This window comes from Coenobita brevimanus, chromosome 56, assembly GCF_032717465.1.
Source record: "Coenobita brevimanus isolate Jiangsu-jjx chromosome 56, ASM3271746v2, whole genome shotgun sequence".
Classification (NCBI taxonomy): Eukaryota; Metazoa; Arthropoda; class Malacostraca; order Decapoda; family Coenobitidae; genus Coenobita; species Coenobita brevimanus.
The window spans coordinates 36,030,238-36,054,980 of NC_137009.1; the positions used below are offsets into that span (position 1 = coordinate 36,030,238).

At 41.0% G+C, this 24,743-nt stretch overlaps 1 protein-coding gene across 1 annotated transcript in view; it reads left to right on the forward strand.

Moving 5' to 3' along the window:
* The window catches only part of LOC145401700 (uncharacterized), a 90,303-nt gene that overhangs the window by 38,226 nt on the left and 27,334 nt on the right, over positions 1 to 24,743 (forward strand). The window contains exons 5-9 of the mRNA XM_080273882.1: positions 13,035 to 13,213; positions 13,604 to 13,908; positions 16,181 to 16,287; positions 19,862 to 19,946; positions 22,507 to 22,638. Coding sequence (XP_080130008.1) covers positions 13,035 to 13,213; positions 13,604 to 13,908; positions 16,181 to 16,287; positions 19,862 to 19,946; positions 22,507 to 22,638 — 808 coding nt within the window. The remainder of the gene's footprint in view (positions 1 to 13,034; positions 13,214 to 13,603; positions 13,909 to 16,180; positions 16,288 to 19,861; positions 19,947 to 22,506; positions 22,639 to 24,743) is intronic.

Below are 24,743 nucleotides of genomic sequence, written 5' to 3' on the forward strand. Positions count from 1 at the left end.
GTGGAAGCCCCGTTATAACAAACGACACTCTTGTCTGTAGACTTAACGGCTGATAACGGGCCCCAATGATTTACAGACAATATATCTATGTTCCATAGACACAATCACTTCACATTATAGTCAAAAACACTGTACAATCACAATATTTCAATAATGGCTTTTGCTTCGGATAGGAGGGGGAAAATGACAGGTTTAAAGGGACGCTGACAGCGGCACTACTCTCCTGCCCGGCAGATCATGAGATACTGAGATATTTCTGCTACGCATTGTCTCATCAGAGCAGTCACAGTGTTGCCAAATGCTTACCTCGAAAAAGAGATGCACACACTAGAACACACCAAATTTTGACGCAAATCGGCTGATAACTTTTCTTTTGACGGCGTTTTTTCTGCGTAGGAACGCAATTCGCATGACTTTGCTTCTTTGTAACAAACCACATGGAATGCGAATCATGTGACTGTGCCTGAGAGGGTTAAAATTGCCAATTCTGTCCAAGATCGAGATCACATACAATGGTTGTTTGTATCTCGATCAGCTGATTAGTGGTTGGCCAATGTTAGCAGATATTTCCCCTTCAGTTCATCAGGACGCCTTGACAGACTTCTGTTTTGCATAAATATTTATTTTGAGTACAAAAAAATGTATCTGCATTGTAAATCGATATTTATTACAAAACAAAAGTCTGTCAAGGCAAGTTGTTAGGCTAGAGGCAAAACACTTCTGCTGACTTTAAGAAATTTTCACTCTGAATCCTGATTTTCTATTAATAATTAAATTAAGCACAAATTTTTGACTGCATTTCAAATAATTCGGTGTGCAAACCTATATGGTGATAAGTATTAAAATACAGTAATCCCCCCACTGTCCGATGTAATAGAGCCAAAGGCATGTCCGGAAAGTGGTCCCGTCCGGATAGTGGGCCCCAGCCTCCTGGACTTGTACTTATGGACCCTAACTCAGAAAAACACCTATACAACTCCCTCTGGACATGCATAGCACCTATTTAAAACCCAAATCACACCAATAAGGGACATAAAAGACTGAAATAAATGCAAAGGAACCAGAGAATGAGGTTTTAGAGGTGAGTTTATATAGTATTAAACATTCTGGGTACTTACAACAAGTCCCTGGCTGTTGATGAGAACATGGAGGGTATGATAGAAGAAGATCAGAAAGCTGAAGAAAAAGAAGAAAATGAGCAAGGAATGGAGCACCACAAGGTCAGCCAACTACTAATCACTTGACCAAGATACAAACACGCAATCTTGGACCGAATCAGCAATTTTAATTGGAAAATACAGTAATCCCTGTACTTTCCGGACGCCCACTTTCCGGACATCCCCACATACCGGATATTTTGGTCCCGGGATCCAATATTCCCAAAATGGGCCAAAATTCACAAAAATCCAACTTTTTTCCCACCCGTAATTTGAAATTGCCACGCGGCGCCGAACAGCAGTTACACCATGGTCCCTTCACCCCTTCCTTCCTCCCCCCTTCCCCCCCCTTCCCCCTCCCCAGTCAGGGTTGCCATTTGGTATTTTTCATTACCAAATGTGGGCCAATTTGGTAATGAAAAATTCGTTTGATAATGAATCAGAATAATGCAATACCAAATGGATTTTTCACGTGTGTGAGGATACACAGGATGGAGATGGTGGATTGTTTGCTCTCTCTGTTAATCTGCTAGCCTATATAGCATGAAAATAATCAACATTGCTGTTAATTATAAGAAGAGTGATTACATGAATTTCCACTTGTATATATAATTAGTGAAGAATAAATGCTAGCTTTACGAATGTGGTAATGAGAAGTTAAATTTAGTAATGAAAATTGAGGAATTTGGTAATGTGGCCGTTGTGATCTGGCAACTCAGTTACCCCATCATCAACAGTCACAGCCTAACTCCGATCGAGAGCAGATGCTTATCTTAATGGAAGCCACATGTGCTCATTTTTTGTGAATAAACAGTGAATAAACTGCAATACCTCGCCACTAGACCACACGGGAATTTACGGTGTTGTGCAGTGTTAAGAAATTGGAATTTAGAGTGCAAAGGATTAACTGTGGAGTGCACACTGGTGGTTGAAACTGTTGTGGTGCAATTAACAATGTGCAGTGTTAAAAATTATAACTCACAGTGCAAAGAATTACTGTAAGTGCAGCACAACACTGGATTACTGTATGTGCTTCAAGAGCATTTTCACCACTGTCAAAGCCAGAGAAGGCAGCCACAGACGTGCTGTAAGTACCCTGGCTTCCTTTTCATTTATTTCATACTTTATGTCCATTATGGGAACATGGAATGTGAGAGGAGTGAATGATGAAGTGAAAGAGAGAGAGATTGTTCAGGTGCTTGAGGATGCAAAAGTGGATATATGTGGATTGACTGAAACTAAATGGAAAGGTGAAAGGGTGAGAGAATGGGAATATGGTTTAGGTATATATGCGGGAGTCAGTGAGATTGAAAGGGCAAGAGAGGGAGTATGTCTGATGATAAGCAAGAAGTGGAAGGAGAATATAAGAGAGTATGGAACAGTGGGTGCAAGGATTGTATGGGTGAGGATGAAAGTAGGTATACAAGCGTGGGCGATTGTATGTGTGTATGCCCCAACAGAGGATCGAGTGGCAAGAGTGAAAGATGAGTTTTGGGCGAGAGTAGAAGCAGGTATGGACAAGTTTGAGAGGAGCGAGAGAGTGCTGTTGATTGGAGACATGAATGGCAAAGTTGGGAATATACGAGTGGATGGAGTGGTTGGTCAGTGGGGTGTGCCAGCTGAAGTAGATGGGAATGGTAGTGCTTTGGTGGACATCTGTGCTTGTAAGGGGTTGGCAATAGCCAACACCTACTTTCATCATAAGATGATCCACCGGTATACATGGAGAGTAATGAGGAGGATGGATGGTGAACTTGTTGAACGAAAGGCAATGATAGACTACGTGTGTGTGGATGAGCGAATGAGAAGACAAGTGTTGGATGCAAGAGTGTGGAGAGGGTGGGGGAATGGAGTCTCGGACCATCACTTAGTGATGGCCAAGGTAGAGCTGCAAAGAAAGTGGTTGAGGAAACAAAGGGGGAGACAGGAGGAAGCAGCTCCTGTGAGAAGAGTGGAGAAATTGCAAGATAGTGAGAAAATGACAGAGTATAAGAGCATAGTGGAAGAAAGATTGGGAAGGTATGAGCTAGAGCAGATGGAAGGGGTGGAAGACGTATGTAAGATATTCACGGAAGAGATAGGCGCAGCGTGTGAGGCGGTTTGTGGAGTGAGGAGGAGATGCAAGGGTGTGCAAGGGACAGCTTGGTGGAATGATGAGGTGAAATGAGCTGTGGAATAAAAGAAGAAGGCATATAGTGAATGGTTAGCGAGTAGAGGTAGGGGAGATGAGAGAGAGAAGAGAGAGGTATATGTGAGCAGGAGAAGGGAGGTTAAGAGACTGGTGAAGGAGAGTAAAAGAAAGTGGATGAAGAGTTTGGGAGGAATCTGAGTGTGAAATGGAAGGAGAGTAAGAAATTGTTTTGGAAGGAGGTAAAGAAAGTAAGGCAGTGTGAAAGGGGAAATAGTAGAGGAGTGAAAGATAGGAATAATAGATTGTTGGTGGAGAAGAGAGAGAAATTGAGGAGATGGAAGGAGCACTTTGTGGATTTGTTGAATGTAGAGAGTGAGAGCAGTGCGAGTATAAGTGGTTGGGGAATGGCTGGGAGAAGAAGAGATGAGAGGAGGGAGGAAGAGATCAGTAGGGCGGAAGTAGTGGAAGCGATGAAGAAGATTAAGTTGGGAAAGGCCCCAGGAATTGATGGAGTGTGTGGTGAAATGCTTAGGTATGGGGGTGAGATTGTTGTGGAGTGGATATGGAAGTTGTGTAGATTGGCTTGGGAAGAGGGAAGGGTTCCAGAGGACTGGAAATCAGGTATAATTGTTCCTTTATACAAAGGAAAAGGGGAGAGAGAAGTATGTGGTAACCATAGGGGTATTTGCCTTCTTAGTATGACTGGTAAAATATATGGTAGAATAGTCATTGATAGGGTTAGGCATATGACAGAGGAGCTAGTTGGAGAAGAACAAGAGGGATTTAGGAAGGGAAAAGGGTGTGTAGATCAGATATTTGTTCTAAGATGTATAGTGGAGAAATATCTAGAGAAGGGAAGGAAAGTGTATGCTGCCTTCATGGACTTGGAGAAAGCTTATGACAGAATAGATAGGCAAGGTATGTGGAAGGTATTAAGAATATATGGAGTGGAGGGGAAATTGTTGAGTGCTGTAAAGAGTATGTATGAGGGAGCTAGGGCTAAGGTGCGAGGGGATGGTGAACTGAGTGAGTTCTTTGATCTCAATGTGGGACTGAAACAGGGTTGTGTGATGTCTCCATGGCTGTTTAATATATACATGGATGGGGTTGTAAAGGAGGTGCAAGGTAGGGCAGTGGATGTGGGGGTGGCTCTAATGAATGAGGGTGAGATTTGGAAGCTTCCGGTGTTGCTGTTTGCTGATGATACAGTATTGTTGAGTGAAGATGAATGGGAGTTGCAAGGTTTGGTGAATGAATTTGGGACAGTGTGTAGGAGGAGGAATCTGAAAGTTAATGTAAACAAAAGTAAAGTTATGGTGTTTGAGAGGAATGAAGTCACAGAGTGTGCAGTGAGGTTGGATGGTGAGGATATGGAGAATGTGAGTGCATCCAAGTACTTGGGTAGTGTGATGAGTTAGGATGGAATTTTGGGGGATGAAGTGCGTGAAAGGGTACAGCAGGGAAGGAAGGTTGTTGGTACACTGAAAATAGTGATGAGAAATAGGGAGGTGAGTATGGAAGTTAAAGAAGTCACTGCATGATAGTATTGTGATCCCTACCCTGACGTATGGAAGCGAGGCGTGGACCTTGCAAGAGGGGAACAAGTCAAGAGTGAGAGCAGTGGAAATGAGTTACTTGAGAGGAGCACGTGGAGTGACGTGGAGGGACAGGTTGACGAATGAAGGAGTGAAGGATCGTTGTGGGGTGGATGTGGATGTGGTTGAGAAGATTAGGAGAAATACACTGAGGTGGTTCGAACATGTGAAGAATGGAGAATGAAAGACTGACTAAGAGGGTGTATGTAGGTGAGGTGGAGGGAGGGAGAGGGAGGGATAGACTGAGGATGAGGTGGAGGGATGGAGTTGAGAGGTATATGAGGGAGTGGGGGTGAGTTGGGAGGAGGGTAGTCAAATGGTGGGTGACAGAGCAACTTGGAGGCGTTTTGTCTGCGGCCACCCTTTGTGGGATTAGGGCGTCGGGCTACAGATAGATAGATAGATAGATGTCCATTATTGGTGTGAATAGGGTCTTAAATAGGTTTAAATATGTGCTGTGCATGTCTGGTAGGGAGTTATTTAGGTGGCTTTCAAAGTTAGGCTGGGTTAGGGTTCTTAAGTACCAGTCCAGGAGCCAGGGACTTGTTGTGAGTACCCAGAATGTTTAATATTGTATAAACTCACCTCTAAAACCTCATTCTCTGGTTCTTTTGCATTTATTTCAGTCTTTTATGTCCCTTATTGGTGTGATTTGGGTCTTAAATAGGTGCTATGCAAATGTCCAGTAGGGAGTTGTATAGGTGTTTTTCTGAGTTAGGGTAGGTTAGGGTCCATAAGTACAAGTCCAGGAGGCTAGGGCCCACTTTCCGGACGGGACCACTTTCCGGACATGCTTTTGGCTCTATTACATTGGAAAGTGGAGGGATTACTGTATATATATATATATATATATATATATATATATATATATATATATATTTATATATTTATATATATATATTTCAATCTAATATTTTATTTCATCCAGATTTTTAAATTTAATATATTGTTTTACTTAATTGGTTTTTTTTTTTTAATGAAGCTTTTTTTTTTTGTACTAAGCCTTTATCAGTGTTAAATGAAATAATATTTTGGTATCATACATTTATTACCCAAAAGTTGCTTTGCAACTTGAAAAGACATGATGCATTAAAGGCTTTCCTAACTGGAGCACTTATTATTATCAAAGAGCCTTCTTTCCTTTGTTTTTTAATATTTGCCTTGTAACAAAAGGCAATCACTTGTGCCTGACTTGATCAGGATAAGTACAGGAAGAGTACAGGTCAAGCAGACTTGATGCATCTGTACAATACACATCCATCACATTCTGTCTTTTTCATTTTTACTGTGTTTATATTAAAAAAATCAATTTTGATTTAAATCATGATTTTTTCACTCTGATTTCAATCATTTGATTTAAATTATAACAACCCTGCCAGAGAGAACCTGATAGAATGAGACACTAACCAAAGTTTGCCCATTTGCTTGGGCCACACTCTCATTCATTCACCATTCATGCTTCTGGAATCCTTGTTCCACACATAGGTCCTAGCTTCACACTCACTTACTTGGCAGAGTCAGTCTGGTGGCTGTTAAGTTAAAAAGAGATGCCAAACCCTGGTCATACACTCCCGTGCACAAAATTCATCTAGGCAGCTTGATCTCTTTGTTACACTCATCTCAGCTGCTTCCATAACTCTTTCTCACATATTCATTTCCCATTCTGGTATCTGTTTGCCTTTTTCTGGCATACCATACCTCCTTCTTCCTTTGAACATGTTCAGGTGTAGGCCATCATTTTCACTGCTCTATTCACACCCATTATTTCTGCATGGCCATACCATCTATTCATATTTTCTTCAACTCTTGTCTGCAGACTTCTTTACTTTGCATCTTTAACAAATCACATTATTCATAATCCTATCCACTCTCCTCACGTCATACATACATTCCTCGCCAGTCCTGTCTCCAATGCTCATAAACTTGACTTTTCAATTTCATGCCACACCACAATCTCACATTGGTGTGTTAGAGTAGGCAAAAACTCCTTCTGCCAGCCTCACAGCTGCCACATTCATACCTCCTCTTGGAGAAGTTATTTATAGCTTTTAATAACCTCTTCACAGTGAGAGACCAAAAATATAAATCATTTGGTCTAACATACAAAGTACAGTACAGTACTGCATTCCCTGTGAAGGACTACTGTATATGAGCATGAGGTGTATGCTGTTCATTGCATCAGCACAAAATCCATCCCATTCTTGTATGTTTATTGCAACACTCCCCACCACAAAGAGAGAAAGAAAAAACAACTTGCCAACACTACGTAAAATGCCTCAACAACATCCCGTCTCCACACAATACGACACATCACAACTGTATACACAAAAATAGCCACCACAACTATCCAAAACTTCAAGCCAAACAGCATCCTTCATGAATCCTCACCAGTGATTCATCCCAGAAAAGTTGCCCTTTCCAGAGAGGCATAAGTGCACCTAGCTAAACTGTGATGTGCCCTTTACCCTCCCCTGCCACAGTACTAGCATAATATACAGCTCACAAACAATCCACTATACTTACACTGTAAAGCTGCCCCCCCCCCCCCCTGCACTGAACAACACACTTACCTCATGCACAGTACTCAAAGCACGGACGGTCTGTCAGCGTAACCTTACTAAAAGATCTCTGGGATCACCCAGCTGAAATGTCCAGTTTTTTGCAGTCCACTGGAATCCCGTTCGGATGAGTTTAGGATTGCAGCAGCAACAATAACTTTCTAATTTCTTCCCTCCTCCTTTAGCTTTTTTTATTCTACAACATCAGGGGCTTTTTTGTTTATCACTTTTTTTTTTTTTTTTTTCCGCAGGAAATTATGTAGTGCAAACTGCAGGTACAGTCTCCATTAACACTTTCAGTACAGTGATGGTTTTTCTATTACAGTAGCCCTCTTTGTACATTTTCATGTTAACTCTTTTAATACAGTGATATAACTTTCATTTCACTCATACTACCATATATCCAGATTATTTCAGCTTAGCAGCAGCTAGCCAGAGGGGTGGCCAGAATGGAACTGGTCATCCCTGATATTTGCCTGGCCACCTTAGTAGTCACCCCAAATATCCAAGGGTATTAATAGTCAAGACTCTCGTGGATTTCTTCTTGGGCCACCCTTAAAGTAGGCTTGACTGCCCTATTTTTAAAATCCCAGCTATACTGTAGTAGGTCAAAAGAAGCTTTTTTGAGCGGGATGAGTTGGATGTAGCATTCCTTTTCCTCTTCAGTACAAGAGGTCTCCTCATTGCTGAATAAGATCTTCTGGAGTTGACAAGAATAAATCAGTAAAATGCTTTACTGGATTGAAGAAGTTAAAAGAACTTCTTGTGAAGGGATCAAGAGATGAACTCCACAAAAATGTGATGAGATTGAGGTGCCATTACATAGAAATGCTCAGATTACTGCTGACATGGAAGGGAAAGGAAAAAGAAAAGTAAGAGTAGTGAAAATCAGGGATTATATGATATATGGACCATCATGGTATTGTACAGTATACTGTTACAGTCATTGTTTTCTCTCAAATAGGTGAGAGTAAAGCCTCGCCAAGTTGCGGAAAAACCAGCGTGACAAAGGAAGAAGCTGATGTAAACATCGTCATCAACTCAGATGCCTTGCTCCCTCCTGGGAACCCCTGGACAGGGGATTGTCATGACACAAGTGCCCCCAGTCTCGCAAACTCTCCCCTCCCTCTTCCTGCTCTTTCTTCAGGACAATCAGCTTTCAGTTTTCCTGTCACAATTTCTGTCCTATCACATTATCCAGCGCATTTGGCTCTGCCCTATTAGAATAATATCCAGCAAAATTAGGCAATATCTGGCTCAGAAATGGGAAGCAATTGATGGTTCTGTGTATTTTTGGGGGGTAATGTGTATCATGCAGCTTAGACATGAGACCCAATCAGTGCGCAGGCAGACCCTGGAACACACGCCAACCATTCAAAATACGTTGCAAGAGCGGCCCATCTAACACACGAAGCCAACTATCACCCTCTCATTCTCTCCACCGGATGCCGTATAGTAAGGACCTATCCCTGCTCGCTCACTCATAATTATACCTGTACTGTATGTGGTTACTGAATATATTGTTTATGATATGTATGATTACATTATACAGTGCAGCCTTGTTATGTGATAGGGTTGCGTCAAGTGAAGACCTATTGCATGCCAAATTATCACATAACAAGGTCGATATAACATGAGTTCAATGGGGTTAGGGAGGGTGACCTCAACTGTGATGCCTAAAATGACCCATAAAACCTCTGCCATCCACTTGAAGTTTGTCCGATGCTGATACGAGTCATCAGCAAGGCTTCTTCCCCTGCCCCCAGGGTGGGGGACACTTGGAAGGCATGGACATCCATTCCACAAAAATGTTATGGTATCACTTCACTAAATATCACACACTGCATTACTTGTTAAGTCCTTGCACTGCTATTTGGCAGTAGCATTGGTGTTTCAGTGGCCATTCGTGCACAAAATAAAACAAAAGGCAACGATCACAGCCAGTGTAAACACTGGACGTGCATCTTAGCTCAGTCAGCTGTGTAGAGTCCAAAATGGGGCTGGTGGTTATGTAAGGTTGACACGATCTCCAAGTCACAAGTTTTAGTATTTCACATTCATAAAAGTATCACTTCAGTTAATATTGCATACTGCACTATTTGTTAAGCACTTGCACTGTTATTTGGCAGTAACAATACAGTAGTGTGTCAGTGGCCTTTCATGCAAGAGTAGAGACCCCAGAAGGGGATGATGGTTAGGTATGATTGACATGGTTTCCATGTCACAAGTTTCAGTATTTCACACACATAAAAGTATCATTCAGTCATCCATCATCTTATATAATGTTGCCCCATGAGGAGTGTAGGAGCCCACGGCTAGGCAAGTTGGTCCTGACATTTAAGATGAGAGTGACCAGCCTCACTCATCCCTGAGTGGCATTATGTGAGCAGTAAACCCCAACCATCCATTGGATATAAACCTGCACAGGCTCAATCCAGTTGGAGTGCCTTAATTGCCACTAAACCACCAGGCACCATAATTTGGTTAAATGGTTACCACCCAGCACAGTAAATGTTTTCCTGGTGTACAGGAAACCATTTGGCTTGTTACTCAGTGTAGAGTCACCCATAGACAGAAGGAAGAAGAAAGAATGAAGAAAAGAAAGACAGAAGTGGATGGATGGAAAGAACGAAGAGAGGAAAGGGCAGACACCCGAGAGCAACACTACATCAAATGAGTGGATGGTAAGCACCCCTACAAAAGTATCTCTTCACTTAATAATGCACACTGCACTGTTTGTTACATACTTGCGCTGTTATTTGGTGATAACAGTAATTTGTCAGTTACCTTTCATGCAAGAGTAGAGGTTTCAAAAAGGAATGATGGTTAGGTAAGGTTGACATGATTTCCAAGTCACAAGTTCAGTATTTCAGACACAAAAAATATCACTTCACTTAATATTGCACATTGCACTATTTGTTGAGCACTGCAGTGTTACTGTATTTGGTGATATCAGTGGTGTTTCAGTGGCCATTCATGCATTAAATAGAACAAAAGGCAATGTTCACAGCCAATGTAAACACTGGGCGGCCATTTTCGCTTTCATATGTCACCACGTCTGCACAAGATTCTCCGAGGTGGCAATGGAAAATATTGTTGTAGCAGTATTGCATTTAATTTTTTTTTACCTTGTACCGAGACAGGGTATCCATCCATCCATCCATCATCCAATCGTACGTTGCCCCATGAGGTAACTTTATAAATATCATTGTAGCGATTTATCACATAATGAGACCGTATAACGAGGCTGCACTGTATTCTATATTACTATACTTGTCAGTAGGTGGTGCTGACCATCATCCACTCACTTGATGTAGTGCTGCCTACTTCTTCCTTCACCTTATCATTCATATTCTACGTCTGCCCCACTCTCTACCTATTTCTCCCATCTTTCCTGTCACTTTTTATTATTCTTCTTTCCTTTTCAGGTGGCTTTACATTGAGTGACAAGCTTAATGGTTTTTGTAAGCCAGGAAACCATTTACAACACTGGGTGGTTACCATATAAGCAACCCATACGTGTTCCCTACATGTGAACAAGTAGGTTGGCGGAGAGTTAGTGCTCCTCCCTGTAAGACAACTAGCTCAGAGACAAATGGCCACCCCTTATGGGATTATAGCTTCTGGCTGTAGATAGATAGATTACTGTACTGTATCAATACTGTATTCTGTTTTATGCCCAATTTTATTCTTTTATTCATGGGTAATATTGTAGGAAAGTTTTTAGGATAGAGGATCAAGACAGATAGCTTAGGGTGGTGACATAACATCCAGCTCAGTGCCAAATGGGTATCCAGTTGGTGGTACTGACGCAATATCCGTCATTTTGAAATATCCGTTGGAGAGTTTGGCTGAATTATAACTGATAGTTGAGAGACTACTGCATGTTGTTCCACCCTTTTTTCCATACCATATAAGGTCTGCTTCTACCCACACTGCCCTCCATCATACTTTCACGCATTTTCTTTGTTACATTATATTTGTGCATTCTTTGCACATGTTCATATATCTCATTGTATTCAACTTTATCCACTCAGCAGTTCACCATCTCGCTCCTTTAACTTTTTTTTTTCACTTCATAGTGCCCATAAATTTCATTATTTCTTACACCCTACTTTGTCATGCCTAAAGTTCTAAGGAAGGTCATTTCAACAGCTTGCAACTTAGACAGCTCAGTGTCACTCATTGCCAGGATTTGACTCCCATACGAGATTTTCATCTTTAAAACATACAGGGCTCGCTTAACCTCCATGCTAACTCTCCTATCCTTCAAAATACAACCAAGCTCTCCAGTTGCTGTTCTTCCCTGCAGAGCTGTAACCTTACCCTTCATTTTGCCATATTTACACAGTAGAGCCCCCTTATGCTTAAAACTATCAAGCTCTTAACCTGTGGATTACGAGCCACAGCTCAGGCTGGGTAGCGTCGCGTTGCGAGTCACAGCTCAGGCTGTGCTGGCCATACATCACCGTAAACAACTCGACCCCTACGCAAACTTACACATGGTGCTACGCAAAGGTGGAGAGAGAAAAATTTTTTCTTTTCACCGGATGATGCCCTGGATGTTTATCTTCGAGTTTATAATAAACAAAAACAAAAACAAAAATTTGATTTTTCTTTTTTTTTTTTTCACTACTCCTGTACATAAACTACAGCATGGCCTTTCGCAAAGACGGAGAGAGATTTTTTTTCTTTTCACCAGATGATTCCCTGGATGTTTATCTTGATGTTTATAATAAACAATAACTAGAAAAAAAAAAAAAATTTCCTTTGTTTTTTGCGCACCACGGGGTGGGATAAAAAAAGGTAATTGCGCAGTCCATGGGTTAAGGTATTTCACATCCCATCTGCACCCTGAGAGTCACTGTGTTTCTTCTTTCTCCCCTTTGCTGCCTGCCAGACTCTGTTGTGTCAAGCTGTTTCCTTTCACATAACCTTTATCTTATATTTCTTTTCATTCACTTTTAATTATCTTTGTGTGAGCTTTCAGTGTTTCAGAATTTGTCTAATTAGCCATACTGTATTGGACTACAGTCCAGTCTGTCTGAAAAACCATGTGACTCTGAGGTACACTGTAGTAAAATCTGTATACGAATACATTACAAGATAGAGCTGTCCAGTAAAGTAATGTAGAAACTAGTACATTATATACAATTAGCTGTGCTTGATAATGAAATATAATTAGCCTACAAAAGAGAATATATTAAAGTTCTGCAATGGTTTCTTCAGACTATCTTCTGCTGTACTACACCATGTCTGGTGTAGGGGGGATATGTGTAGTTGGGTTAAGGTGTCCAGTTAAGTCCAGTACACTATACAGTAGAGATGCTGATGGTTGAGTGGTTAAAGTGCCCCGCTCGGAGTGATGGTGTAACCATGCATCCCATGATTCCCAAATTTTGACGAGGTTTTTATTATAGCTTTAATGTCATCAGGGGAAGAAGGCTGGTTGTGTAACCTCAAATGTACTGGACTATGGTAGCCAAGCCTTGGACCATCCATATATAAAGTGATACTGTAATGTGGGATTGACTGTTGCTATTATCTACCAGTTTTGTGAGGTCTTGCTGTACCAAGTTTTTCGCTTTTTCAGCTTCCTGACTCTGTTTGAGGCTCATGTAGAGGTGGCTGAGTCCTTACTGAGCCGTCCAGTGAGACTCCTGCCAGTACTTGATACAGGGCTGCTGTGTGCTGCCCGGGAACTACTGGAGAGGTTAGGAAGGGAAACACCAGGACGTACACTTAAGCTGAACCTTCATGCACGCATTATTGGTATGGTACTCGTTTTTATCTCATTCATATTTAGCATCCAGTCTTGTGTTATTGAAACAATTGTTTTTGTTGTTTTTGTGACCCCAGGTTCATGTGGATGTAAATCCAGTGGACTGCAGGATGAAGTTGCCCTTCTCCTGCAGTCCACCATCCTCTTCTCAGGGGTCTAAGGAGGGAGTTGAGGGATTTAGGCAGTGTATGCTGCCTAATTATATTAGCATCACCATGTCAAGGGATCCCTCTCCAGCATGTGTCGTAACAGTACATTGTTCCATTACGTTCAGATTTAGCTTCCACACTCGCATTATTGTCATTTACAGAAGTGGTTTTACAAAGATGTGTCCTTGTGATTAGTTTAGTTTGTGAATGAAGATATTTTGTGTATTACAGGTGTTCCCAATTGCCCCGAGCTTCACCGTGCTGCCGTGCCTCGAACCTGTGATGTGGGACGTCTTTTGTGTGTGTCAGGCACTGTGGTGCGCACCACACCTGTCAAGATGCTGGAGTACAGGAAAGACTTTGTGTGTGCCAAATGTAAACATGTTTTCTCAGTGGAGGCAGACCATGACCAGTACTACCAGCTACCTCGGCCAACACACTGCCTTCGCCCCGATCCGTGCCCCTCCACAGCCATCTCGCCCATCACCTCCACTCACCCTGTCCACACCAAAGACTACCAGGAGATTAAGATACAGGTGAGTGATTTCAGTCTCCTCACTTTCCTCACACCACTACCAGAAGATAAAGATACAGGTGAGTGATTTTTGTCCTCCCACTTTCCTCACGCCAAAGACTACAGTACTAGGAGATAAATGTACAGGTGACTGACATCTACCTTTCCACCACTCCCTCACCTATCAAATCCATGTGCCCTTTCTACAACTAAGTCTAATAGAAGATTAAAGTAAAACAGACCCTCATTATACGATGAACTGGTATGCCATGAATCACTTATACGACAAAAAAAAAAAAAGAAGTTAGGACTTTTTTTCAAAATATGGTTTTTGCTTCTATGATGATTATGATCCCATACGAAGCCTTGCTGTTCAATATACAATTCCTATTTTCACTTATTCAGTTGCCCTTACGGAAGTCTACAGTCATTTGTCTGTTTAAAGATGAGGTTTGCACTTTTCACTGTCAGGTTGTGTGAGTGTCAGTGATGGAACAGTAAGTTTGTGTTTGAGTTCAAGGAGCAAGTGCAGTGCAGTACTAGTTTAGATGATGTGGAAACTTATTAACCTTATTTTTGGTGGTAAGCAGCAAGTGAAGTGTAGGAAAGTGAAATAACAACCACTTTAGGTGACTTGGTACCGGTTACTTATTTCTAGACTTTGTCAGGTGAGTGACCCTTGGTCAAAAGTGTATCCTCACTGAAGCCATACTACAATGGACTCGATATAAAATAAATTGTTATGCTATGGATTTTTTTCAAAATGCATCCTCATCATAAAACTGGGGCATGCTCTCCTGATGAGTCAGTAGGAATATCCTTGGACATTCCCCAAAATTTGTGGAAGGGTAAGTAATCATTATATGGTAAGGATGACATTTGGACATTTTTGTAGGTGTTGGTTTTGCTTCATTTTGTTATAAAGGCTTCAACAAGCTTCCATGCATCAGCCATGGTCACCTAATGGTGGCTTTCCATACAGCACGATCTTTGGCTGCCTCCCTATTCAGTCCCTTATCCCAGAGGTGATCTGATCTGATTCCAGGTCTTTTTCAGTCTGCCTCATGCAACCTTATCTCCAACATTGTCATTTACTTTCTGCACCCAGTTGTCATTCCCCATCCTCTTCACATGGCCAAACAATCTCGATCTACCTCCTCTCATCACAGCACCATTACACTCCAGTCCCATCCTTCCTGTTAACTCTTCCATCATAAACCTAACCCCCCCATTCAAGGACACACTGCACATCCACCTAATCATTGACATTTCTGTACATTTGAACCTGCGAATATCCTTTTCCTCTACTCCCCAGATCTCACTACCATACAACATTACACTCTTTAACACATACCACATACAAAGATCCCATAGCATGGAGGGAGAGCCCTTCACTGTCAGGAGAGGCAACAGCTCCCTGAACTTCTTCCAACCACTCCATAATTACTTTTATAATTTTTGTACTTTATGCAAACTACATCCATAAAATAATTTACAACAATAGTGCATGTAAGTATTGACATGTTTTTATTTGACAACTAGACTGAGTTATGGTTAAGCTTCAGACTGAATACAGTTTCATATAGTTATAACCAATCTTCATACCCAAAACTTTTCTCACCTTTATTTTGAATTACTTTGAAGTATGATCTGGGACAGTCGCCCCTCTGACCAAGATGTCTCATATATCCCCATCCTTCACCATGAGGGAGGACTTAAGCTAGGTGCTGTCTACCATAAGGGGGTGCTGGTTCCCTGCACACTGTATGTACTGTGTTGTACCAGTGGGACAGCCCCATAGAAGCAGTTACTTACCTGTGGTTGATGGGTCTGCTTCTCTAAACAGACTGGGGTTAAACAACAGCAACTGCTGTGGTACAGTACAGTAGATATTGACCTAGAAATCTGTATATTCTTATTTCAGCAAGCCCTCTTCTGTCTTGTTACCAAATTTTTGGTCTTTGATTACATAAATTATGCCGTATATACTGTATATATTCAGCATGCTGAGAAAACACTTTAGGAACGTGTTGTGAAAAACAACATCGCATATCAGCCTCACAATGTATACTTTATTATTTCTTCACATTCTCAGTGAACAATATGGCCACAAAATTAATTTAGGAAGCTTAAATAAATAATCAGTGTTCCTTGTGCATGGGATGAGGTAGTTGCATTCTTACAGGTTAAGAGGAAACCTGGTGTTGTTTGAATTGACTGATTGACTCATTGACTGAATGACTGATTGTTGTAACTTGTAAAGGAATTGCATTAACTGTTAACTGTAATCCCAGGAACAAGTGCAGAAGCTGGAGGTGGGAACAATCCCTCGTTCACTCTGGGTCACCCTTGAAGATGACCTGGTGGACACATGCCAACCTGGTGATGATGTACTGTTGTGGTGAGTAAACACAGCCAAAAGTACAGCAGTGTTGATGTGCTAAGTACACACATGGCCAATAGTACAGCAGTGTTATTTTGGTGGGCACAGACATGGGCAGCAGAACACCATTGTTATTTGGTGAGTAGAGACAGGAAAACAGAAGAGCAGTGTTATTTCGGTGAGTACACATAGGCAACAGTGCAGCAGTGTTATTTTGGCAAATACAGACACAGACAATAGTATAGCAGTGTTATTTTGGTGATTAGAGTCATGAACAGCAGTACAGCAGCACTATTTCGGTGACTACTCACGTAGACAGCAGTTTAGTATGCTAGTGTTATTATGGTGAATACACACGCGGCTACCAAACACTAGTATTGTTCAGACAGTGCTATTTTAATGAGTACAGTAAACAGTTGCCAGCATACAGTATGAGTGGTATGGTAATGAGCATACTTACTGGTTGGAAATTACAGTGCAGATGGTCTTCACCTAACCATTTGACTGCTAAGATTTCCCTCAACTGAATAGGTTCTTCTGGTTTTATCCAAAATAATTTTGTGTGTACCTATAGCAGATTACTTTTGGAGAAGGGAGAAACAGTCAGGTGATGGAGAGAACACTTTAAGGAATCATTAAACATAGAAAATGAAAGTAATGCTAGTATAAATGGCTGGGGAATGCCTGGAAGAAGGGAGAGAGACAAAAAGAGAGGAAGAGATCAGTAGGATGGAAGTAGTGGAAGCAAGGAGGAAAATCAAAATGGGGAAATCCTGAGGAATAGATGGAGTGTGTGGTGAAATGCAGAAGTACAAGGGAGAGACAGTAGTAGAATAGACAAGGAAGATGTGCAGGTTGGCCTGGGAAGAAGGTAGAGTTCCAGTGGATTGTCAGGTATATTTATTCCCCTGTACAAAGAAAAAGTGCTTGAAAGGGTACAGCAGGGAAGGAAGGTTGTTGGTTCACTGAAGGCAGTGATGAGAAATAGGGAGGTGAATATGGAAGTTAAGAAATCATTGCATAATAGTATTGTGATCCCTAACCTCACGTATAGAAGCGAGGCATGGACCTTGCAAGAGGGGAACAAGTCAAGAGTGAGAGCAGTGGAAATGAGTTACCTGAGAGGTGCATGTGGAGTAACATGGAGGGACAGGTTGACGAGTGAAGACGTGAAAGAACATTGTGGGGTGGATGTGGATGTGATTGAGAAAATTAGGAGAAATATACTGAGGTGGTTTGGACATGTGGAGAGAATGGAGAATGAAAGACTGACTAAGAAAGTGTATGTAGGTGAAGTGGAGGGAGGGGGAGACTGAGGATGAGGTGAAAGAGATGAAGTTGAGAGGTATATGAGGGAGGGGTGAGTGAGATGGGGGGAGGGCAGTCAGTTGGTGGGTGACAGAGCGACTTGGAGACATTCTGTCTGCAGCCACCCTTTGCGGGATTAGGGCATCAGGCTATAGATAGATAGACAGAGGAAAAGGGGAAAAAGAGCTGTATGGTAATCATAGGGCATTTGTCCTCTTAGTGTAATAGTAAAAGTATAAGGTAGGGTACTTATTGACAGAGTTAGGGAAATAACAGAGGAATTAGTTGGAGAAGAACAGGGAGGTTTCAGGAAGGGATGAGGTTGGATAGATCAGTTGTTCATCCTAAGGTGTTTAGTGGAGAAGTTTCTAGAGGTTGGAAGCAAGTTGCATGCTGCTTTCATGGATTTGGAGAAAGCATATGACAATCGATGGACAAGGAATGTGGGAAATATTGAAAATATTTGTAGTAAATAGGAATCTGTTGAATGCTGTGAAGAGTATATACTGTATTAGGGTGCCAGGGCTGCAGTGCATGTGGGTAGTGAGCTAAGTGAAATTTTCTGTCTGAATGTTGGATTGAAACAGGCATGTGTCATGTCCCCATGGTTGTTCAGATTATATGTGGATGGAGTTATAGAAGATGCAAGGTGGGGCAGTGGATGTTGGAGTGACCTTAATGAGAGAGGACAGCATGTGGAAACCTTATGTTCTGTTGTTTGCAGATGATGCTGTATTGTTAAGTGAAGATAAGGGGAACTGCAGGGAGTTTGGGAGAAAGTGTAAGAATAGAATCTAACGGTAAATGTAGGGAAGAGTAAAGTTGTGGTCTTCAAGAGAAATGAAGTTCCTGAATGCATAGTGAGGTTAGATAGTAGGGAAATGGAAAATGTGACTTCATGTAAGTACTTCAGTAGTGTGATGAGTAAGGATGGAAGTTTGAAGGATGAAATGCTTGAAAGGGTACAACAGGGAAGAAAGGTTGCTGGTTCACTGAAATCAGTAATAAGAAATAGGGAAGTGAGAATGGAAGTAAGAAAGTCACTGCAGCAGTATTGTGATCTACCGTAGCTTATGGAAGTGAAGCTTGAACCTTGTTGGAAGAGCACAAGTCAAGAATGAGAGCAGTGGAAATGAGTTACTGGAGAGGAGCACATGGAGCTACGTGGAGAGGTGAACTGACAAATGAGGAAGTGAAGGAGCATTGGTGTTCAGATGTAAATGATAAAAAACATATAAAACTGGCATGGCCATGTGGAGAGGATGGAAAGTGAGAGACTGACTAGGAGACTGTATGTGAGTGAGGTGGAGGAGGGGAGAGAGGAAGGATGAGATTGAGGATGAGCTAGAGCGATGGAGAAGAGAGGTATATGAGAGAGAGCAGCGAAATGGCAGGAGAAAGGGTGACATGGAAGTGATTTTTGTTGTTGTTGCCACCCCATATGGGATTGAAACCAGTAGCAGAAAAAAGTTTACCCATGATAGCTTGTGAAGCCTTTGATTATTAGGATTTCTCTCTCCTATACAAAGTTTTGTGGCATATGTTTAATTAAAATACCCTGGTGCATCAACCACAGGAATATATCTAATGTGTTGGACAGTGAACTGTATGTCTGTGTAGTAGTCAGCGAGCTGAAGCTAGGGCAAGTAGAAATAGGAAATGAACTAGAATTAGAGGGTAGTGTATAATGGCTGTTTGTTTGACTGTATGATGGTATTAGAAGTTGTCTGGCAAAAAGTGAGGATGATAACAAAAAAATGGTATCCACAAGAACATTCAAACTGAACAAAACTGAATATTAAAGTGAAAAAATTATTAAATAAAAAAAATGGTCTGTGATAATAATTTATTCTTATGGAGAACTGTTTATCTTAGTTTCTAGCCTGTAATGATTGGAAGGTGAGTTGAATCCAGCGGTGTTTCTCCACAACCCACCTGATGTTGATGGACATTGACCTCATGATTTGTTGGATTATGTGTTAGTGTGACATTGCTGGAGTGGACTGTTGAGCAGCAACACCCATAGGTTCAGTTTCCCTTCTGACCATGGAGAGGTAGAAGCTGTGAAACATGATTATACGTTAGGCTCATGACAATTACTCTGAGTGGTGCTATAAACCTCAAGGCCAGTAGTCATCCCCACTTATGTTCAGGTATTCTTCTATATGATATCATCCAGCATACTTATCTGGTAGAAAATCAGTCTGCTTTTCAGCCTAATTAGTGCATAATTATATGATATGAAATCTGTAATACTGAATTAATAATGTTTTGCTTGGATCAGTGGCAGCGTGCACAGGCGGTGGCGAGGGACAGTGAGGGATGTGAGGCCAGATATTGACCTTGTTCTCAAGGCAAACAATGTCACTGTAAGTTATGCCACTGCAGGTTCATTAATTTATCATTGTTTTATTTCATTTATCTAGAAATGAGTATTTCATAACTAAACCATATTGCAGTATGCATTTGATTTGTAGAAGACTTTATAACTACAGTATGCAGATCCATTATATAATTAAGTTGGGTACAATGTTTATCGAATGTTATGCATTAATTCTGACAGATGAAGAGGAACCTCTGTTGTTGTGCAAATTGACTTGTGCACCTGAATTTTTTTCTAGTCCTAATTCCAGTCAAATTGTCCTACGAATGTTGAAGTGGAAATTATTCCAAAGTGTAGTAATCTTTATCATCATTATGATTATCATGATATGTAACACATTACTTCATCCTGGGATCCTCCTGAAAGAATATGGAGAACCTCCTTCAAGCAGCTTTGTCTTCTTATACCTCTCTTACTTCTTAGACTCTCCTCTTCCATTTGCTTTGCTGTCACTAATGTTCTGTATTGCTTTACTCCCTTCCATTCTGCATATAGTCTGTATCTTTTGACATTATCCTGTTTTTTTTTTGTTTTTTTTTTCCCAATCTGTATGGCCATCAGCACAATATTTCTAACAGTCCTCTACCAGCATTATGGACTGCTTTCTTTCTTATGCCTCAGCAATTGATGGAGAATATATTTCATTTTCATACTCTTTTGTCACGTAAATTACAATGTTTTACATAAAAATAGTTCATGTAGCACTTTCCATTACATCAACCAGCAGAAGAGGTAGTAGACTCTTAATAATTGCTGTACATTATTTGATCATGTCTGTGCTTTTCAGATTGGTGGGGGTTAAGTTCCCCAAAACTCTGCGAGTTCTGAAAATCATAAATATTCCTCACAGACCAAAATGTACACCTTAGAGTATTGTTAACCACACAGAAGTCATCCACAGTCATTATATTATGCTGTGCATTGCCTATAAATGACAGATTAAAAATTCATTCCTTCTCTGATACCCAATAAATAGGTGGTATACTCCGTCTAAAATATCGAGTTACTTTAGGTGTGGCTGGGGGGCTTAGCGGATATGCCACATCATCACCGCCACCCTCTCTCTCTCTCTCATATTGTTAACTGTTAACTGCTTCTAAATGAGTTTAAATACTCTGTGTACATTGATAAGACCATATAATTCTATGAATTATTAATTTTCTGAGGACAAAACAATGAGTTTGTATACATCCCTGTAAGTTGTGGCAGCGTTACTTGTGCGACGTTGTCAAGTAGGGTGAAAAGGTCACCGCGCCGTGCCCTACCACCTGACCCGTTGGCTGGGAGCAGTCATTCATTTATTCAGGGTCATTTGTCCATCATGGAAGCTTCCCCTACAACTCGCTCACGTGTTCTCCACAGCTAAGACAAGGAAATTATTTACAACATAAATAAATATTTCTCAGAAGAAAAGGCAAAAGGAGGACCTTTAATAGCACCCTCTAAAGCAGTTGCACATATGGCCAAAGCCACCAACGTGTGTGAAAGAACAGAGTAGGTGGCGGGGATAAAGAGGCAACACAGCTGGCGGTCATATGCCTCAGGCGGCCACGTCTAAAGTGACTCCATATTTTAGACGGAGTATAGAAGGTGTATAAGTATTACAGTGCAGTACAAAGTGAGTAATACAGTAATAGAAAAGAGAGATAAAATAAAATTAAAGTGAACAGTAAGTATGCACTTGCCATTCCAGTCATTCATACATAAAGTAGTACTATAAGCATAGCAAAGACACTTGTGGCACAGTTTCATACTCAGTTGAGCTTAGACATGAATGAACAGAGGGCACTGTAAAATTTTGAAGCTAAAACAAGGTATTAATGGTACATTGTATTTACTTCATTCAAGAATTCCACATTTTGCTCCTATTTCCCTTTCTTTCACTTGAAAATGCTTACAAATTTCACTTTATGCTATTAACATGAAAATTAATAATAAATTTCTCATATTTTCACACAAATACTTGCAAGTTTCTGTAGTATTGTATGTACAGCATCCCTACTGCTAATTCCTACAGCTGTTGTGAAAAAGTTCACATCAACAGCCAGTAACCTAGAAAGTTCTGCCCTTCACTGCTTAAGCTACACTCCATATAAAAGAGTTGACAGTAAAACTTTTTCATTATACAGGGACTTCTTCAGCTCCATATTAACCATTCTAACCTTCCTAATGTTGTAAATGCTCTTCTCCCTTGATATTATCACTTATTAACCTTGCATATTATTTTGCAATGTCTACACGGTGAATGAACGTGCGGCCCATTTCGCTTGGCATAGTTCTCCTCCTTTCTCTTCTTTGTGTGTGGATCCTACCTCATCCCATTCATAGGTGAGAAAAAGGTTTGAATGATACTGCACTATTGATCCTGAGGTTCCTCAAAGAATATGTTGTGCACTAATGATACAAATAATCACCAGTGAATAAAGGTAATTAATGCCATTGGTAAGCCTTCTAATATCACTTTGAGGTAGGGGATTCAGGAGCATAGTTCTGCTCTACCCTTCAGGTGAGTGAGCTATACTACTATTTGGTTTTTCTTGCATAAGGTTCGCAACAAGCAGCGGTCAGGTACGGTGGTGACGGATGAGATGCGAGAGGAGTTCACAGATTTCTGGCAACAATATCAACATGACCCCCTCACGGGACGCAACATCGTACTGGCATCATTATGTCCTCAGGTACAGACATATTTACAAGTGTTGATACATACTACAAAATGTTTGTTTTGGTGTGATGTGGCTGGTTTTTCTTTAAAGTGCTGTTTCAGCATTTTTGGAGTATGGTAGTTTTTAGAAAAGGTGCAAACCAGTATCAGTGAGTGTGGGAGAAATTGTAAGAAGATGAGGAATGAAAAATGAAGAATGCTAATAAATAGAAATTGAAATAAGGAGCAGATGTAAAGAATACTTTGAAATGTTGATGAATGGGAATTATGAAAGCATAGTAGTAGTGAGCATGATTGGTTTTAATGATTCACAGAGAAGAAGTACAGTGCCAAATGTGAGGTATGCAGAAATAAAGAATGCTGGGAAGAGGTTGGAGAATGAAAAGGAGTTGGATGTTAATGAGCTATATGTGGAGGTGATAGAATTTACTGGAGAGAAAGGAATGAAAATGTTTGTTGGAAATATAGTATGTCAGAAAGTTGGGATGAGTGGAGTTGTGTCATTTTGATGGGAGAAGGCTGTGAGTGCCTGTGTACAAAAGTAAAAGTGATTGTCCTTGGAAATTTATAAGCTGATGACTCCACCCTTCACTTTTTAGCTTGCGTCTCACATTGCCCCTCGTACCAGCCAATAAAACAGTTATGCAATGAGGATGTGGCACTTTTTTTATTGGACTAGAAGAAACCTTGTGTTTTTTCAAGTTTCAGAAATCCAGTTCTGTATCTGTCAGCTTGCCACAGTTTTCCACTTAACCTGTTGAGTGATGGGATGTCTTTCATTTTATTCTTGCTATCTCCTGATAGACTTTTTGAACCGCAAGGGTTAAATACAGTCTTGATCTATCAGTTTATCTATAGCCAGATCCCATATTCCTGTAAGGGGTGGTCATTTGTCATTGAGTTAGTTGTTTTACGGGGAGGGGCATTAACTCCCTGCCAACACGTATTGACACAGGGAACACTATGGGTTGGTTATATGGGTACCACACAGCATTGTAAATGGTTTCCTGGCTTACAGTAAACCATTGTCACTCATTGTAAAACCACCCTAAAGAAAGAAGAGTACAGTAATAAGAAGTGATGGGAAAGATGTGAGAAGCAGGAAGAGAGGAGGGCAGACACAGAAAAAGAATGAAAAGGGTGAGGGAAGAAGAAGGCATCATGTGAGTGGATGATGGTCACCACCAGCTACCACCAAATACTTTACACCTTTGATAAACCTCTTTAACTATGAAAGGCTTTTCTGGAATTTTTTGTTCGTATTTCCTCACCCTGGCTTTTATTTTCTTTGAATTTTTATTTCAGTGAAAGATTTTCATGTGTTTCAAATATTTTTTATTGTCATTTTTGTCAGAAATGCCTTTGTTTGCCATGTTTAACCCCCTCCTCCCACAGTGGGGGGGGGGGGAATCTTAAAAAAAATTAGAAAAGTCCATTAAAAAAATTCATGTGGCTTATAAAAAAATGTTTATACTGTGCAGAATATATAAAACTGTCCATACAAAAACTGGGTACCTAACTGAGGTGGGGAGGATTTGCCCCCCAGACCCCCCCCCCCAACAGTAATCATCCAGTTATCCAGACCGCCACCAAACCTAACCTATAAAGCCACTCAAAAGTAGGCTAGCCACCCATCTTAGAAAGTCACAGCTGCATTGATATGTTAGTCCTGTTCATCAGCATCAAATTCGGCAAGGATAGGGACACCAGCTGCCAGGTATACAGTACACATGGTTTTAGGGATTACTGCACTGCCAGTATCTCTCATCTGCGTTATACCAGTGCACTGTATCACACTTAGGACACTTCTCTTCAGTAGGTATAACCCTGTGATTGTGAAAATATTCTAGGCTTTTCATGTTATTTTGAATACACCTCAGGGCTATGTCCCACTGTACTAGAGCACAACAACGACATATTTGAAAGATATGCTTGTTGTCGTAAGCAGATGGGGGTCACACCCAGTGCGCCCAGGTCCTCGCTAAGTGGCTGAGGGACTAGTCACTTCCTTCATTGGTTCATTCATAAAAGATTCGTGATGGATTGATAGGGGGTAACAGAGTAGGAATAGCAGCCAGGAAGATTTGACAAGGAACATCATGGTCACAAATCACTTTA